General features: G+C 38.7%; 1 protein-coding gene across 2 annotated transcripts in view; it reads right to left on the bottom strand.

Annotated features, from left to right (window-relative positions):
* The window catches only part of TRPA1 (transient receptor potential cation channel subfamily A member 1), a 56,982-nt gene extending 45,766 nt beyond the window's left edge, over positions 1-11,216 (bottom strand). For both annotated transcript variants that reach the window (XM_060243646.1, XM_060243647.1), the window contains exons 1-7: positions 11,081-11,216; positions 7,773-7,935; positions 6,616-6,791; positions 4,326-4,433; positions 2,820-2,928; positions 1,153-1,298; positions 130-266 (exon numbers count right to left, since the gene is read on the bottom strand). In XM_060243646.1, coding sequence (XP_060099629.1) covers positions 130-266; positions 1,153-1,298; positions 2,820-2,928; positions 4,326-4,433; positions 6,616-6,791; positions 7,773-7,935; positions 11,081-11,197 — 956 coding nt within the window. In that variant the 5' untranslated portion in view covers positions 11,198-11,216. The remainder of the gene's footprint in view (positions 1-129; positions 267-1,152; positions 1,299-2,819; positions 2,929-4,325; positions 4,434-6,615; positions 6,792-7,772; positions 7,936-11,080) is intronic.
* Between the last annotated feature and the right edge of the window lie 5,926 nt (positions 11,217-17,142).

Below are 17,142 nucleotides of genomic sequence, written 5' to 3'. Positions count from 1 at the left end.
TTGATGGCTTTCCAGTTCCCACGTCTGGCTGAAAATGTCATGCCCAGGTGACAGGTATTATTCCATGGTTATCTAGGAAGTTATGAAATTCTCAACTTTACCAGTCAAACAAAGAGTCAATACCCTCACCTGTGAAGCAACGTTTCTTTATTCCCATCTACAGCATCAATTATAACGTCTTCACCTTTATAACATGACATCATTAATTTCAGAATCTCAGTGGCTCCTTGTGTAGCAGCAAAATGAAGAGCTGTGCATTTGTCATTCTGTAAAAAGTTAATATAAAGTATAAGATAAACAGTCAATTTGGTTTGCCTGCAAACTGTTTTTTAAATTCCCATTCTTGCCCAGAACCCAGATGACATGGAAATTAAGATTCAGGATCCACTTCACATATTTCAAATTTTTCATTTTATTTCTTCTAAATATCAAGTCAGAAACCTTCCTTGTTACAGCGACAAATATAAGACAATGGTTACTATTTTCTTGTTTGGAGACAAAACTACATGCATGACAGATCATAAAATAAATGTATTGGGCACAGTAGTTGTCCAAATCTTCTGGCAAAGATTGACTGTGATCATCTCATAACTACAGAACTGTGAATGCTTACATGGTTAGTCATGTTACAGTGCCTATAAGCATGCATAAATATTTAGCATTAATCAGAATCTTGAACATTTTGTTGTATTCTTCTCCATACATCTTTTTTAACTTGTCCAGTCTCTTTACCACTAGTAGAGACTTTTGATGGAACACTTCCTCAACTGTTGCAGGCAACTCTACCACAAATATTTATTCAGCTAAAAATGTCCAATCTAAAATTAATTTTCATTATCATTCCTATATAGCTGCATTAGCATGTTAGCCATGAAATACAAGATATTATTAGACTGGGAAATGAAAAACAAAATACACAACAAGAAAGATGCAGCCAAATTTAAGCAATTTTAAGCCCCAATGAATTCAATTGAAAGATTTACAGTGCAATCCTAAACTGAGTTATACTCAAAGTTTACTGTGTAAATCTGCTTGGGACTTCACTGTTCACATTCTTAATCCTCTCCATTAAAATAAATATGACTTAAAAGTGTGATTGATATAAACCAAGCCCAGTATATTTAAGTAACTGTGTATTATATTAGTCATTACCTGCTTCAGATCAACTTGTGCTCCGTAATCAAGACACATCTTTATCATTTCCAAGTCACCACCTTGAACTGCTAGGTGGAGAGGACTGCATCTCCCATTATTAATAAAATTGATGTGACTTTCAGGAGAATGGCCTATCTCTTCACCTTAAAATATAATATAAATATTTAAACTGCAAAGTGGTAAGAAAGAAGAAATTATAATACTACAATTATAACTATTAAATGTTTTAGAGTACATCAATTTTGCCAAGCCAGTTCTTGCTAATACTACAAAATGTATGCCAATGTGTTTATGAATGAATATAAAATAATGTGTATTAGCAATAAAATAATATGAATATTTTTACTCTCATGGCAAAGCTTCATTCAATTCAGAGATATAATCAAGTGCCCAAGAAATTCTAAGAAAATACCAGAGATTCATGAAGATTCAAAGTATGCCTGGTCTGATCTTACAAAATGTTAAGGCTATGCTAGTACGCTGGTTTATATAACTAGTTATATGACTGTCAGTACAAGAAACAGTAGTCAATATTACTATAGTGGTTTCTTTCCCTTTTTTTTTTAGACTGCTTATTTGTAAGAGCTATAATGCCCCCTTTCTATAATGCTCTCAAAAGACCTGTATCATGCTGCCTCCTGGCCTTCCTTAGCATTTCCAAATAATTCTTGCTGTCACCGAAGGCTCTTGTCTTAGACCTCTTAGTTTACCCAAAGAACTACATGGCTTAATTACCTTTGGTAGAATTATCAGTACATGGGAAACTAGATGGGATCCTTCATTCTAAATAAAACAGCTGTTTTTACTCAAACAGGTTTTCAGGTAGCCGGTTTGAGGTTGACTCAGCCTTCCATCCTTCTGAGGTCGGTAAAATGAGTACCCAGCTTGCTGGGGGGAAAGCGTAGATGACTGGGAAGGCAATGGCAAACCACCCCGTAAAAAGTCTGCAGTGAAAACGTTGTGAAAGCAACGTAACCCCAGAGTCGGAAACAACTGGTGCTTGCACAGGAGACCTTTCCTTTCCTTCCTTTCTTTACTCAAACAGGGTTTATTCAGAAATATAAAAGTTTAATGGTTTCAGGGTGGTTCAAAAGCATACTGGTTTCGTTTAGACTACTAGTTTCCTGGTTATAAGGAAACTAGTAGTCTTTTTTTTTCATTTTTTTCCCTTAGAGTTCCCTAAACAGACCTAATCACATAAACTTATCACCCCCATTTGCGGCATCACTAATACCTTCCACACAAAGAACACAGACTTTTACTCCCTTCCTGCCAGTATCTGCCTTTCTCCCGCCCCCCCCCCCCTCAAAACATTCTGGTCAACTCCACCCCCTACCGCTACCATCCTATCATGACACCCTTCACATAACATCCAGCCTATTTCTTTATTTCTTTAGCTGCCAGAATTTTAAACTACAGCTAACATACATTTATTCACAGAAATAAAACACATCAAATATTTACATACAAAGTATTACAATCAATATCTCACTTGCTTCCCATTAACTAATACATACTAATATAATGAGAACAGTTTCACATATTGACCCCCTGTAACTATCATATGAGAACTATGTCACCTGAAACACAACTTACATTTTAAAGGAAGAAATGCTGCTTTCACTGTCAAAAATATTAATGTAAGATTTTAAGAACATATTTACCCTTTCTTATAACAATCTCCATGCATGATTTTGCACCAGAAAAAGCAGCTGCATGAACTGCCATACAGCCAACACTGTTTGCTTTACAAATTTTACCACCATTCTCTATCTGAAAGAAAATTATCAGACATTAAAAGACAATTTCAAAATCTTCACAAGGAGCACAGAACCAATTGCATACTTGCACTTTCAAAATTTTGGACTAGTCCACAGAATGTTACCTCTGAAGCTTATTGGATATAATGGTATTTTGGCACAGTGAAGCAATTACAGTCACTTGATTTCAGAAGAGACTGAGACGTCCATAACTTTCTCCAGACCTCTTTACACATATACTCAGAATACATGCATTCATTGTAACTTGGGAAGAAGGCTACTGACACCAGCAATTAGCATGCATAGGCACTGCCAGGGCTAAAAGACCAGCAGAGAAACAATGTGGTTGGAGAAGCTATAAAGAAAATGTTGGAATTTGAAGGAGTCTAGAGTTTTTTCAGGACCTTCAGAGCCTACTTCATAGTAGACAAAAGTCAGCTGATGAGTGAGGATCATTTATGTGCCACTTCTGAACCACACAAAAAAATCTGTTCCCTTGGATGCTCCCTCTTTCCTTGTCATATTTTATCACCTTGTGCACTCTGATTCCCTTTCTCTCCAATTTTTTCTTGGTTTATAGCATCAGATCTACACAAACCATGATTGTGCAAATTATACCTTGCCTACTAGCATTGTAAAACATAATTTGTTTGTAATTTTTTATTTTTGCTTTCAGGAAAGCTGTGGTTTATACAAGTGATGGTTTTCTGGGTTTTGATATAACATGAACTACAACCAGGAAGAAAGGGAAGGAACTGGAGAATTTCCAGACGTGACTGAAGGCTAAAGCTCAGTCATGATTTGGTATTACAGATATAAATTGATATTTCTCAGGCTAAACATTTGCCCATCCTTCCTTTCAAAAAACAACAATAAAGCTTCTAGATCTTAGCTGGATTCCTACATTGAGCTACTCGTATCTAGGGCTTTTTTCTGGGCAAATGTACCAGAACAGAGTTCCAGAACCTCTTTGTGGAAACAAAAATTTCAAAAAATGTCTAAAAGTTCATGAGGGTCACTGGAACTGCATGACAGTTGTTGACCCAACGCATGGTTGCGTCAAGGTCAGGTCATCATTCAGCATTAGGCACCAAAAGCAAGATCAGAAATAGAACTGAGAAAGTTGGTGACATGTCTAAAGTTTGGAAACTGCTTTAAAGCTGTTCCAAGCACATGAAAATAATATTATTTCAAAGAATCCTGCGTGTTTCTCCTTCGTTTCTCTCTTGAGAGTTCCAGCACCTCTTTTTCCAGAAAAAAGCCCAGTTTGTAGCTATGTCTAATTATTAAAATGTTTAATGTTATATATGTATGTGTGTGTGTGTTTTATTACACATAAATATAAAACAGTAGATACAAATAAAGCATAGATAAACAAAAAATTAATAGCAAAAATCAACTTCTACATACCAGAATTTTCAGTGCTTCAGCATTATCTTTATAACATGCTACTAATACAGGTGTGTTTCCACCTTCTCCTTCCAGGTTTACATCTGTAGTGCTGTGTTCAGCCAAAATCTAAATATTAACATAATAATTGACTTTTCTATCACATTATGTTGTAATTGTCTCAAAATAATAGGGTACATTTACATTAGAGCACTGACATTATAATTGCATTGTCTTCTGGTGATAGATACAGCAAATTCCACAGCAACCATATTATAGCAAAACAAAAAGAGTCTTCTGGCACCTTAAAGATAAACACACTTGTTACGGCATAAACTTTCGTGGAGTAGTGTCTACCTCAACAGGTGAATGAAATATATATTTTAACTGGCAGACCTATCTACCTTCAAAAGGGTGTGGGCAGACTCTTCTCTGTTCAATGAAGACAGCAGACTGAAGTGCATTGCTTTTCTTTTGATCTAATTCATGGCCCAGGTCTTTATTTTAGTTTACAACTAGGGCTGCTACTTGGTTGTGTACTTTCCACCATAATAAGAACGCAGGCTATTGCTTTCTATACTATATACAGCCCCTAATATGCTTAAAGAGATGATCTCATGTATAGCACATTACAGTAGTTGTTTCTAAGACAAGGATGGTAGATACCAAATCTATAAAAGGCATACTCTATGAATTAAATTAGACAGCCAGGATCCTTCAGTTTTACACACCCTGATACATTTGTCTAACCACTGTTCTTAATGGATCCAATTGCTTAGCTTCAATTTGTTTATTTTCATTTTGTGCATCCTCAGTCATTTTGTGCATTCAGATTAAGGCCTGAAGCTAGATCTACCCTGTTTTGAAAAGTGAAAAAGACAACATATTTTCTGACTACTTCAAACAAGTGATCACTATGACAAATCTCATTTCAAATACTGCTACTATTTAAGATGTGATAATGCTACTCACTAGGAATATTCCTAACCTCACTAGGAATATTACTAACCTACTCACTAGGAATATTCCTAAAGAGATCATTTTAAACAATTAAAAAAGCCAAAAGGATGGACATCAAAAAAGAGGAGATCCGGTAACCCTGCTTGGAACAGCTACTTTTAGCATGGTTCATAAACAAAACGGGTTGAATGATATTAGCATATTAGTGATACTGACCCATAAGCAAGAAAACATATTTATGTTGGCCATGTATCAACAATTTTATCCACAAAGTGCCTGGCAAGTGATGAGAACCTATTGTAAATTTATCCTTCTTCTGGGTATCTGTTAACAGCCATTTACCATCCAGAACAGCATCTCAGAATTATACTTGGTATACACTGATGGTGGAGGGGGAGGAAAGGACTTTTTTCACAATTATCTGTGTGTATAAAGGGCCATCAAGTTCCAGTCAATTTATGGTGGCCCCATAGGGCTTTCACAAGTGATTACCTTCCTCTGCAAAATCTTCCTTGGTGGTTTCCCAGCCACATAACAATCCTGCTTACCTTCCAAGGTAATACTATATCAGCCCTTTGTTACAATTACCAACAAGAGACTGTTTGATTAGCTTCATTTCAGAGTTTCACCTATCTGTGATCTAAGTATCTTTGTTCATTTCATAGACTTTACCTGAAATTTTCTGTAATCAGTCAAACTACATTTTATCAGTCCCCTTTTCTCATCGAGAAACTGGAAGAAATCCCTGGGGCACAGTACACATGGAATCCCTGGGGGCAAATGATGCTATCTGGGCTTGGGAAAATAAGTTCCCACTGGAGAGTCATAGCTGCATTATGGCTGCAAGTCCCTGTGGCAGACTTTCATAACTGTAATGTGGTGTTTAGCCCTGTGATGTGGCATTCTTTATCTATGATACCATACAGTACCTTGTAAGATTCAGAGGTCATCATTACTTCACGTACTAATACAAAGGAAAGGGGGGGGGAGTTATGCAAAGGTCTATTTACTGTTTTGAACTCCAGAAGAAAACAGTAAAAGTAAACAGGAGTTTATGGAACTTTAAAGTTCCATAACTTTAAAGATTAACACAACAGACACTCAATTTGGTATGTAAAACCTAATGTACACCTTTCTTTAGTTCCTGCATAAGCTTTTCTGGGAAAAGAAAAGGGAAAAAAATAATTTCATTGTGGCGTAAGCTTTCATGGAAAGCTTTGAAATAACGTGTTGTTATTCTTTAAGATGCCACTGAACTCATTTATTTTTATCATTTTGGAATGAACCAATATAAAGCTGTTTTTATCATTTTATTGATTTGCATGCAAATAATCATGTACATTAGCTTTACCTTAACTATTTCATTTTGAAGAGACTGTACAGCCAAGTGAAGTGGTGCCATCAAATTGGAATTAAGAATATTTGGATTAGCTCCTCTGCTAAGAAGTAATTTAATACTTTCAGTCTGCTTTTTTTTTGTGGCCCAGTGCAGGGGTGTGTTTCCAGAATTGTCAGTCACATTTAGTGCTAGGGCAAAGGATAATAAAACAGACCAGATGTCATATCACAGTTTGGCTTCCCTTAAACTAGCAGATGTTAACAGGGCAATATGTTATAATAAATAATAAATGCAGATCTAAGCCTAATAGATAAGTGGTTTGAATGAAGACTTAGTACTGTATAAAATAGACTGTGTGTTTAAACATAAATGTTACAAACATAAATGAAGATATAGTGCATAGAGTTTTTTTAGTATGGATTAGTTTTCCAATTCATCTGCGCAGTCTCTCTGCATTTAAGAGACCATCCCTAATTGAGCCATTACTCCTAGTGAATAATACGAAGGTTATCTAATGGAACATTACCATTGGTGAGGAAAGAAGCAAAACAGTTTATTCTCAAATACAAAACATAAATTTAAATTATAAACATTTTTTTAAAAAAAGTTAATTAGCTAACAGACTTTTTTTGCTTGAAAATCATGTTATAAAACAACAAAACTTCCAGATTAGTTTAAAAGCTCCTAAAAGCTCAGACACAAGCAACTGCTACTAGTAGCAGTTTTTGGTAAATTATAAAAGAAAGGAAAAAGAATGGGAAATTGAAACCCAATAGCCAAAACCCAATGATCTTAGAGATATGCTGAATGATGGGTTGAGGACACATGGACTTACTGCATGGTGAAGCAATCATACACCCAAGGCCAGAAATTTTACTGAACCTCAACAAAAAACAGAACAAATAATGAAGCATGACATATTTAAAAACAATTTTTAAAACAATTTGGTATGTAAAAACGAATGTGCACGTTTCTTTAGCTCCTGCAAAATATTAAAAAACTGATGCCAAACTATGTCATTATGCATAAAAATTGCCAACAAAACACAACACTGTACAAAACAAAGCTGCTGTGCAATCTTCATTCATATTAGTAAATCTTAAAGGAAAAGGATTTTAAAAGCACCATATACACAATTTAATGATTAAAAGTAGTTTGTCATTTGTTACCTTCAGCTGGAGAATCATCGATAATCATTTGCATTGACTCAAGTTGACCTTGTCCAGCAGCATGATGCAGTGGAGAAGCATTGAGATCATCTACTTTGCTAAGTCCATCACGATTCTTCTTAATAAAGCTCCGAAGTCTGCAGGCACTTCCATCTGAGATTACCTAATTTAAAAAGTTTTAATCTTTATTTTCAAAGAAGATAGATTACAGAAACTACAGACACTTTAGCACTCAAACTGAAAGCTGGTTAGTTTCTAGCCACTAACAATCCAATTAAATTATAGCAAAAATGTAACTGAAGTGAGATGAATTTCTTTAAATCCAACAACTGCAGCTCCGTTTATTTGGAGCTATCTCAGGTTAGGCTGAGATTCTGTTGCTGTCCAAGGGTCACTTAGCAAGCTTCTGTGGCAAAGTGGGGATTCAAAGATGGGTCCTCCAGATCTTATTCTGACTTTCTAGCCACTACACCATAGTGGCTGTTTTTCAGAAGTGCTATTCACAGACCCCTCTCTGCCAACAACCGTACTCCCTAGAATTCTCCTAGGATCCTATGGCTCTATGCAGCCACCACAGGTACAGGGAGAAGTCATCTTATATCACATCATGATCAACTCTGTGCAATTAAGTGCATCTCCTGAACAAACAGCAAGCCTCCATAAAAAACCTGTTGCACACCTCCATCAATGTTTTCTGTTCTTTGACTTTATTATTCCAGGCCAAAACAATAGCATTTTACTTTTTAAAAATGCTGGAAACACAATATACCAGTCAAGTAATTCTTCAGGGAGGCACCCTCAGTTGCAATTCTAATGACACTTTCTGGGAACAAGTCCAATTGACTAGCATGGGGCTCACTTCTGAGTAGACCACCTTATTATTGCTTCCTCATCACCTGCTCCATTAGCATAGACCTTGAGTATCAGTTTCCCACCTCCATAGAAATAGAGAACAATACTTTAGTATTTAAGCAGCTCCTCTGACAGAAATTGGACATTGTCTTGGGCACCGGACTGGAGAGGGGATGAGTATCAACAGGGAAATCATTCCAAATTCTGTAGTAAACTTCAGATCAAGCATGCAGCTGTTTCCAGTAACAACACATCTGCTGTTAATGACTCACAGGAAATCACAAGATTTATTCTAATGGGCAAAAACAACTCAAAGGATCAGAAACATATCTTCTTTAGTCTTCACAAATGCCTGCATTTTAAATAACATGAGCTAAGCTCAAACATTCTACCAGAACATGAAGTTTTGATACAGGTTTTGTTATTGAACAAAGTTTGAGTCCAGTGACACCTTTAAAACAACAAAGATGGGGAATTATTCTCTCACTAGCTGGGGAACCTCTGTCCCGAGGGCCGTATGAGGCCCTCGAGGTCACTTGGTGTGGCCCTTGGGGATTGCTGTGCCAAACCGTGCCATGTGGCAGCCTCTCTGGGGCTGGCTGGCCAGCGAGGATCGTGGGGCCCAGTTGCGCTGTGCAGCAGCCTCCCCAGGGCCAGGCAGGGATCACAGGGCCCAGATGTACTGTGCGGCAGCCCCCCTGGGGCCTGGCTGGCCGGTCAGAATTGTTGCAGGGCCTGGAAAAGTTACTGCCACAATTCAGTTTGCACTTGATTATCCCAGATGGTGTGGCCTAATATGCTAATGAGTGTGTGACCTAATATGCTAATATTAGGGGATGTGGTCTAATATGCTACTGAGTTCCTGCTGGGCTTTTTCTACAAAAAACCCCTGGACCTATGCATTTGCCTAGGGCAGTGGGCCTTGTGTGTGTGTGTGCCAGATTAGGCTCTCCCCACATGACTTCAAATAGAAAAACAATTATTTGTATTAATTTTGCCAGCCTGAATCATTCTCCCTTGGCGGAGCACTGTTTTTTAAAGTTGATGATTTTTTATGGCCCACGAATGTTATAAACATCCATATGGCCCTTGGCAGAAAAAAGGTTCCCCACTCCTGCACTAGAAGATCTATTCCCTTTCTTTGGCTCAAATGGGAGACTTTGCCTAACTTCCCAAACTTTCTTGCCAACTTTCTGCCTCCATCTGTGTAAAACTGCTCTCACCTAGGGCTGAAATCAGACTCAACTCAGTCAAGGCAGAAATCTGACCGACTCTCCTCAGCATGCAGCTTTCAAGTCTTTCTCTGCTCAGCTGATGTTAACCAATCAGATTGTTTGGAGCAGCCTGTCACTCAAGGCTTTCTGTTTCTGTGAATTAACCCTTCAGAGTCCTTAAGCTGTATGTACAGCACTTCTACCCTTTTCAAAGTGCAATCTGTCACACATACAGAACATTGTTAACACATTATCCTGTAAATTACTTCCTATAGTAAAACATTATTATATACTTATAGAATAGTTGCATAATTTTCAAGAGTTCATTTTCTAGCATCTAGGCTGTTGGCGTCAGGAAACATATCTAACCTGTATTTTTATGGGCACACATTCCCAATGTTAATTTCTGTATTTTCACAGGTTACACTAACAATTCTTTTTAATGTTGAAGCCACTGATAAAACATTTTACTGTACACGGAAGATTAACCATTTTAAATGAAATATACATTTAAGTCAATGTAAGAACTACATCAGAATTATAGAAAATGCAAAATGTCATTTGCCAAAATTGACAGTGATATGCATCTCAGCATTATACAAGGTTATGTACTTCTGTTCACCGGGGGCGAAATGACAGAAAATCTTCCAGTATCATATGGAATGCACATGTTTTATGACAAAAGGAAGAACATTCAACTTTAGAGCCCAGTGGCACCTTTAAGACCAACGCACATGAAAGCTCATACCTTGAATAAAATTTTGTTGGTCTTTAAAGTGCCAGGAGACTCTAACTTTGTTCTATTGCTATAGACCAACACCCCTGCCCACCTGGATCTTTTTCTATGCAAACAGTTCTCTAAAAAGATAACCATGGTATCAATAAGCTATGTTTACATGTATATTAAGAATGTAGCACCATTAATTTATACTGTAATTTAAATTTTAAATTTTAATCTAATCGCTGGTTTAAGAAATGTATTTTAATGGTTATGTTGTATTTATTGTTACATTATGGTGTGACCCACCATGTCCTGTAAGCCGCCCTGAGCCGGGGAGGGCGGGGTATAAATAAAAATTTATTATTATTATTAACTTTTTGAAAAGAGTTATCAGGCAGGCAAATCTGACAGGATTAATAGCCAGCCGCGCAATAGTCTAGCGACATCGGAAACAGAGCATCAACCGTCAACCTACCCACTGATCTCGTGTCTTTTACATCTTTTTAAAGATAACGTTTTACCTTAAAAACATCCTGCGAGGCCACCGAAGCAGCGTCGGATTCGCATACGACCCCTTCATAGGAAGTGCACTGCTTCTTCTCCCCGGACTGGAACAACTTCGCCAGCGAGCGCTTCATGGCGAGCGCAGCGGGTTAATCTTCCTGCACCTCCAAAACGTTCCTGGGCTCGGCGCCCGCCCTCAGCCACTCGGACCCTGCCAGAAGCGCAACAAAAAGACACCGCGCTAGATCTGGGCAGGCAAAGCCTGTTGGTCTGAAGATGCGACAGGAGGACAACGTTAGTAGCACCTTTAAGACCAACAACGTTTAATTCTGGGTACGAGCTTTCGTATGCAAGCACCTTTCGTCCGACAGAAGGATCCCAATTTAGACAATCTGGTTATGATGACTACGAAATGCCCACGAGCAGAGGAGGAGGGAGGAGCCTTGCAGGAGTGCTGCTCAGACCCCGCCCACTGGGGCCGAGTTGGACGGGCAAAGGAGGGCAGGAGCAGCGGCTGAAGTGAGGGGGAGGCGGCCAGGAGTTATTTAGGAGGAAGGTTGGTGTGTGTACGTACTGTCAGCATAAATTGTGATTGCCTTCAACTGGAAACTGTTTACCATACAGAAAACTCGCAACAAGACGGGGTAACCCGTCGATAACGAGCAGTGGGACAATTGTGCCGTAACTTGGTATTTTTACTGAGCAGGAAGCAAAACCTGACTGTTCCCTAAAAGTGATGCTGTTCTGGTTTTTTCCCTTATGCAAGCAGCGTTTAAAGGTGTCTGTTCTTGAACCCATCTTCAGTGTCAGATAAAATCGCCTTTAAAGACTGTTTTTGGACATGTATTAATTACATCTCTCCCTCCCTCTTTCTCTCTCCAGAATTGACACCTGTTGTTTTTATTTCCACACATTCACCTGCAAACTTGATCGAAGCTGTGCATGTACCAATACTTAGGCTGCTTCACTTCTAAACAGGAGTGCAAAGAATCAACCCCTTTCCAGATTTTTCCATCCTCGACACACTCTTTCCAAATGTGCTTTAACTCAGTCTTTTATTAAATTAAATCAAATTAAGCACATTATCATATTGTCTGGATAGAAAGGCATGTGCTTTCAAAGATCCTGCCTGCTTTGGCAAGATTTGAGTCACTAGCCTGTTTAGGGCTTGAGAAATTTCCATTTTGAAGTTTGACAAACTTATTTCAGCTTGATGAACTTTGTCCACATTACGGAGAACAGATATCTGCATATGTACTTGAGAGTGCAGTGCCCAGTCAACCTGGTGAAATTGTTTATACAAAAGCGTGTCTGACCACATGTCTAAACATGGATGAGATGTTTTGAGAACATTCACTGACTTGTGGACACAAAAAGAATGTACTGAGTGTGAGAAGAAAAGGACTGGGGAAAGATACCAGACAGACTGCTTTGATTTTGTTCTATTTACTTGTGCTTGTTCCTTATCTTGCTATTCTCTTTAAATAAAATGTAGAATAGAGAATCATAAAGTTGGAAGGTACCTGCGGGGTCATCTAGTCCAACCCCCTACACAACGCAGAAAATTCACAGCTACCTCCCCCCACACCCCCAGTGACCCCTGCTGCATGCCTAGAAGATGGCAAAAAAGCACAAAAACCTGCAGGATCTCTGGCCAAAGTGACCTGGATGAAATTGTTTCCTGATTCCAGAGTGGCTTTTCCATGGGTGTGTAAGAAAGGGCTAGGAAAACTAAGCATTAATGCAACCCTTCCTGACCTCCTCATGATCTGCCTAAGTCTACAGAATCAGCATTGCTGTTACAAGGCCATCTCACCTTTGTTGAAAAACTTCCAAAGAAGGAGAGCCTGTCACCTCCTGAGGAAACCTGTTCCACTGAGGAACTGCTCTAACTGCCAGGACATTCCTTCTGAAGTCTAGTAGTGAACTCTTTAGATTTAATTTCAAACCATTGGTTCTGGTCTGACCTTCTGGGGCACCATCCTCTATATTTATGAAAGGAAGTTTTGCTGAGAGTCCACTTTTATTTTCTGTTGGATAATTAATTCATATTAGAATTCTCTCTGTTTTCAGTCAGATAAAGACTGGCTTGTATAAGTTAACTGGGCAATCACCAGTAGCTGGTAGATCTTCCTGAACTGCCATGTTTCCCTTAAAGGGCAGATTTTCCCCACCATGACATCAGGGGGGGTGTCAGTAATTGCTATGGAAGTATAGTACTTATAATTTTATAGTCCTCAGAAAGGTTTGTAGTAGTATAGCAGGAAACGGAAACATTTGGAGCTGACAGAATGTAAGTGAATAGAACTCTCATGTGGAAGCTGTATTGCTACTGCAAATATTGTATGGAAGCAGCCTTACACCCTCTACATGTATTACAAAACCCCGAAAGGCAGGGTGGGTCCTCAAATGTATATCTAGAACCTATATGTATCCATGTTGTATGTATGTTTTCAAACTTCCAGCTAGGGTTGCCAGCCTCCAGGTGGGGCCTGGAAATCTCCCACTTTTACAACTGATCTCCAGCTGACAGAGATCAGCTCCTCTGGGAAAATGGCTGCTTTGGATGGTGGACTCTATGCCATTGTACCACGTTGAAGTCCTTCCCCAAACCCCACCCTCTCCTGGATCCATTCCCAAAGTCTCCAAGTATTTTCCAACCCAACTTCCAGCTGAATGTGCAGCCATTGGATATGGGGCCTCTGTGATCCTGTTCCTCTTTTCTGCTTCAGTTCTTCCAATGAATGATCAATCATTGCAAATGTAGATTTCCATGAATGTATAAATATACAGTAGTCAATGACAGTGAAGCTCCAGCAACTCTCTGCTTGACTTCATTTTTCGTAGCATTTAGATCATCGTGGGAGGCCCTTGTCCATATGTGCCCACTGTCTGAAGTATGGGGGTATGGGTGCCCACTGTCTGAAGTATGACGAATAATGCCTTCTTGGTAGAGCTGTTTCTGGAATGCACCCCCTACCAAATTCACATGGCACCATCACTTCAGTTCTCTTTCATCTGTTACATGGAAAACTCTTTTTAAAAAGGATCTTCCATCTGTACTGCAGTTTTGCCAGCAAAGTTACAGAACTGCTGTTTCTGTCTTATGATGCTAGGTAATGTTTTGATACTTCAGATGCTGTTTTAATTGACTTTTAAAATATACTGTGTTATATATTGTGGGCATTCTAATTTATAACCCATCAGGCTGTTTCAAGAAGAGATAAACATTGTGATCATTTAATAAGCATAAGGCAATATGTTCACATTGGGCTGTTGTTGCTAAATTGCAGAGTTCCCATGCCCAGCTTATGAGGGGATATTCAGGGAAGTTCCTGGGCTTTGAATATAAGTTCTCCAGACCTTGAGTCTCACCTAAAAAGGCAGATTTGAAAGAGCTTCCAAGCCCAACTGACCAAGGAGATTGTATGCTGCTCTGAGACGGCGAGTGAAAGGCAGGGTGTAAATACAATCTCCTCTTCCTTTTCCTCCTCCTCCTCCTCCTTTTCTTCTTCTTCCCAAAGTTTCAAGAAGCAGCTGTGTATCAGGAAACATACTGGTGGGGTGCAGTGGTCCCTTGGGCCCTACATTGGTAATCAATGCTAGTATATGAGTTGCTGAAAACTTGCTGATTACTAGAAAAATGTTGAAAGTATATATTTCTACATCTAACATTCAAAAGTCATGGCATGAAATTTATCTTACTCAGTGAGTAAGATAAATTTCATGCCATGGACCAGGCTGTGGGACTTGAAGTAGGGGTGGTGATTCAGTTATTATGTGGCAGTATAATGTAAATTAACTTTATTAATAAGATATTTAAATGTAAAGAGACTAATTTTTACCTATCTATCCCAAGATTTCAGGGTGATTTTTAAAAATCCTGTGAATTCTATGAAATAAATTGGTTGCAAACGAACTGAATATCAATTGATGCTATAGGTTTAAAAAAAAGAGGTACTTATGAATACTATTTAATATACCTTTAGTTTTAATATGTAAAATACTATTATTTAATGGATTGCTTTCCTAAACGCCTTGTTCCTCAAAAGAAAGAACAAAACTACAGAATTTTTAGTCTTTTGTTAGTTTATTTTGGGCAGAATGCATCCTCTATTTAAACTGGTATCAGTTCAGAAACTTAAAGTAAATTTAGAGGAAATGCCAAGAATATGAAAAAATGTAAAAAATATGGTTTCTAGAGGGATTCAAACAGAATTATTAGCCTTCTAACTGCAGTTTCATATTTCTCAATAATGTAGTCACATAAGAAACTAATTCAAATAAGCAGGGAAAATGTAGACAGTATTGTTTTCCCCTGAGAGTACTAGAAACACTTTTATACACTTTCTTCCAGATCCAGGCTTGCTAATGGTAAAACAATGGACCCATTAAAATAAGGAAGAGTCACCAAAGGTAACCACAGCACAAACCTTTAGTGAAAATATGATTGTTTAAGAAATGAACCTCGTATACAGTAAGGCACAATCCAGCCACCATTAAGAACCTTAAAGCTCCATTTCATTCAGTGGGAGTGCCCAGAACACTTGTACTGAAATTAATGGAGATTTTAAAACCAAGCCAAACCCTGCAATGGCATTCTTGTTTGCAGTTCCAATTAGGAATACAAGCTTGAGTGTTTTACACAGAAGGCCACTAAGAGTTTCATGCAAGCCCCTCTGAACACAAGTTAGCATAGAGCTCTCAATGGGTGTGTTCATACTACACAAAATATCCAGTTTTGCAACTGGATTTTTACTGTGTAAGAATAGCAGAAATCTAGTTGCAAAATGCATTATTTAGTGTAGTGTGAATGCACCCATTGTTCTCCCATAATGACAGACTACATATAGCAAATAAATAAATGCACAATTGAGATTAAAATATGTACTTCTAAGACCCACTAATTCCAGTGAAAATGTCAGCATGAGCTTATTTATGCGTAATATGCTTGTAAGAACATAAGAGAAGCCATGTTGGATCAGGCCAACGGCCCATCCAGTCCAACACTCTGTGTCACACAGTGGCAAAAAATTTTATATATACACACACACTGTGGCTAATAGCCACTGATGGACCTGTGCTCCATATTTTTATTTAAACCCCTCTTGAAGGTGGCTATACTTGTGGCCGCCACCACCTCCTGTGGCAGTGAATTCCACATGTTAATCACCCTTTGGGTGAAGAAGTACTTCCTTTTATCCGTTTTAACCTGTCTGCTCAGCAATTTCATCGAATGCCCACAAGTTCTTGTATTGTGAGAAAGAGAGAAAAGTACTTCTTTCTCTACTTTCTCCATCCCATGCATTATCTTGTAAACCTCTATCATGTCACCCCGCAGTCGACGTTTCTCCAAGCTAAAGAGTCCCAAGCGTTTCAACCTTTCTTCATAGGGAAAGTGCTCCAGCCCTTTAATCATTCTAGTTGCCCTTTTCTGGACTTTCTCCAATGCTATAATATCCTTTTTGAGGTGCGGCGACCAGAACTGCACACAGTACTCCAAATGAGACCACACCATTGATTTATACAGGGGCATTATGATACTGGCTGATTTGTTTTCAATTCCCTTCCTAATAATTCCCAGCATGGTATTGGCCTTTTTTATTGCAAACGCACACTGTCTTGACATTTTCAGTGAGTTATTTACCACGATCCCAAGATCTCTCTCTTGGTCAGTCTCTGCCAGTTCACACCCCATCAACTTGTATTTGTAGCTGGGGTTCTTGGCCCCAATGTGCATTACTTTGCATTTGGCCACATTGAACTGCATCTGCCACGTTGACGCCCACTCACCCAGCCTCAACAGATCCCTTTGGAGTTCCTCACAATCCTTTCTGGTTCTCACCACCCTGAACAATTTAGTGTCATCCGCAAACTTGGCCACTTCACTGCTCACTCCCAACTCTAAATCATTTATGAACAAGTTAAAGAGCATGGGACCCAGTACCGAGCCCTGCGGCACCCCACTGCTTACCGTCCTCCACTGCGAAGACTGCCCATTTATACTCACTCTCTGCTTCCTATTACTCAGCCAGTTTTTGATCCACAAGAGGACCTGTCCTTTTACTCCATGACTCTC

This window comes from Heteronotia binoei, chromosome 7 (assembly GCF_032191835.1).
Source record: "Heteronotia binoei isolate CCM8104 ecotype False Entrance Well chromosome 7, APGP_CSIRO_Hbin_v1, whole genome shotgun sequence".
Lineage (NCBI taxonomy): Eukaryota > Metazoa > Chordata > Lepidosauria > Squamata > Gekkonidae > Heteronotia > Heteronotia binoei.
This window is presented reverse-complemented; position numbering and strand designations above follow the sequence as displayed.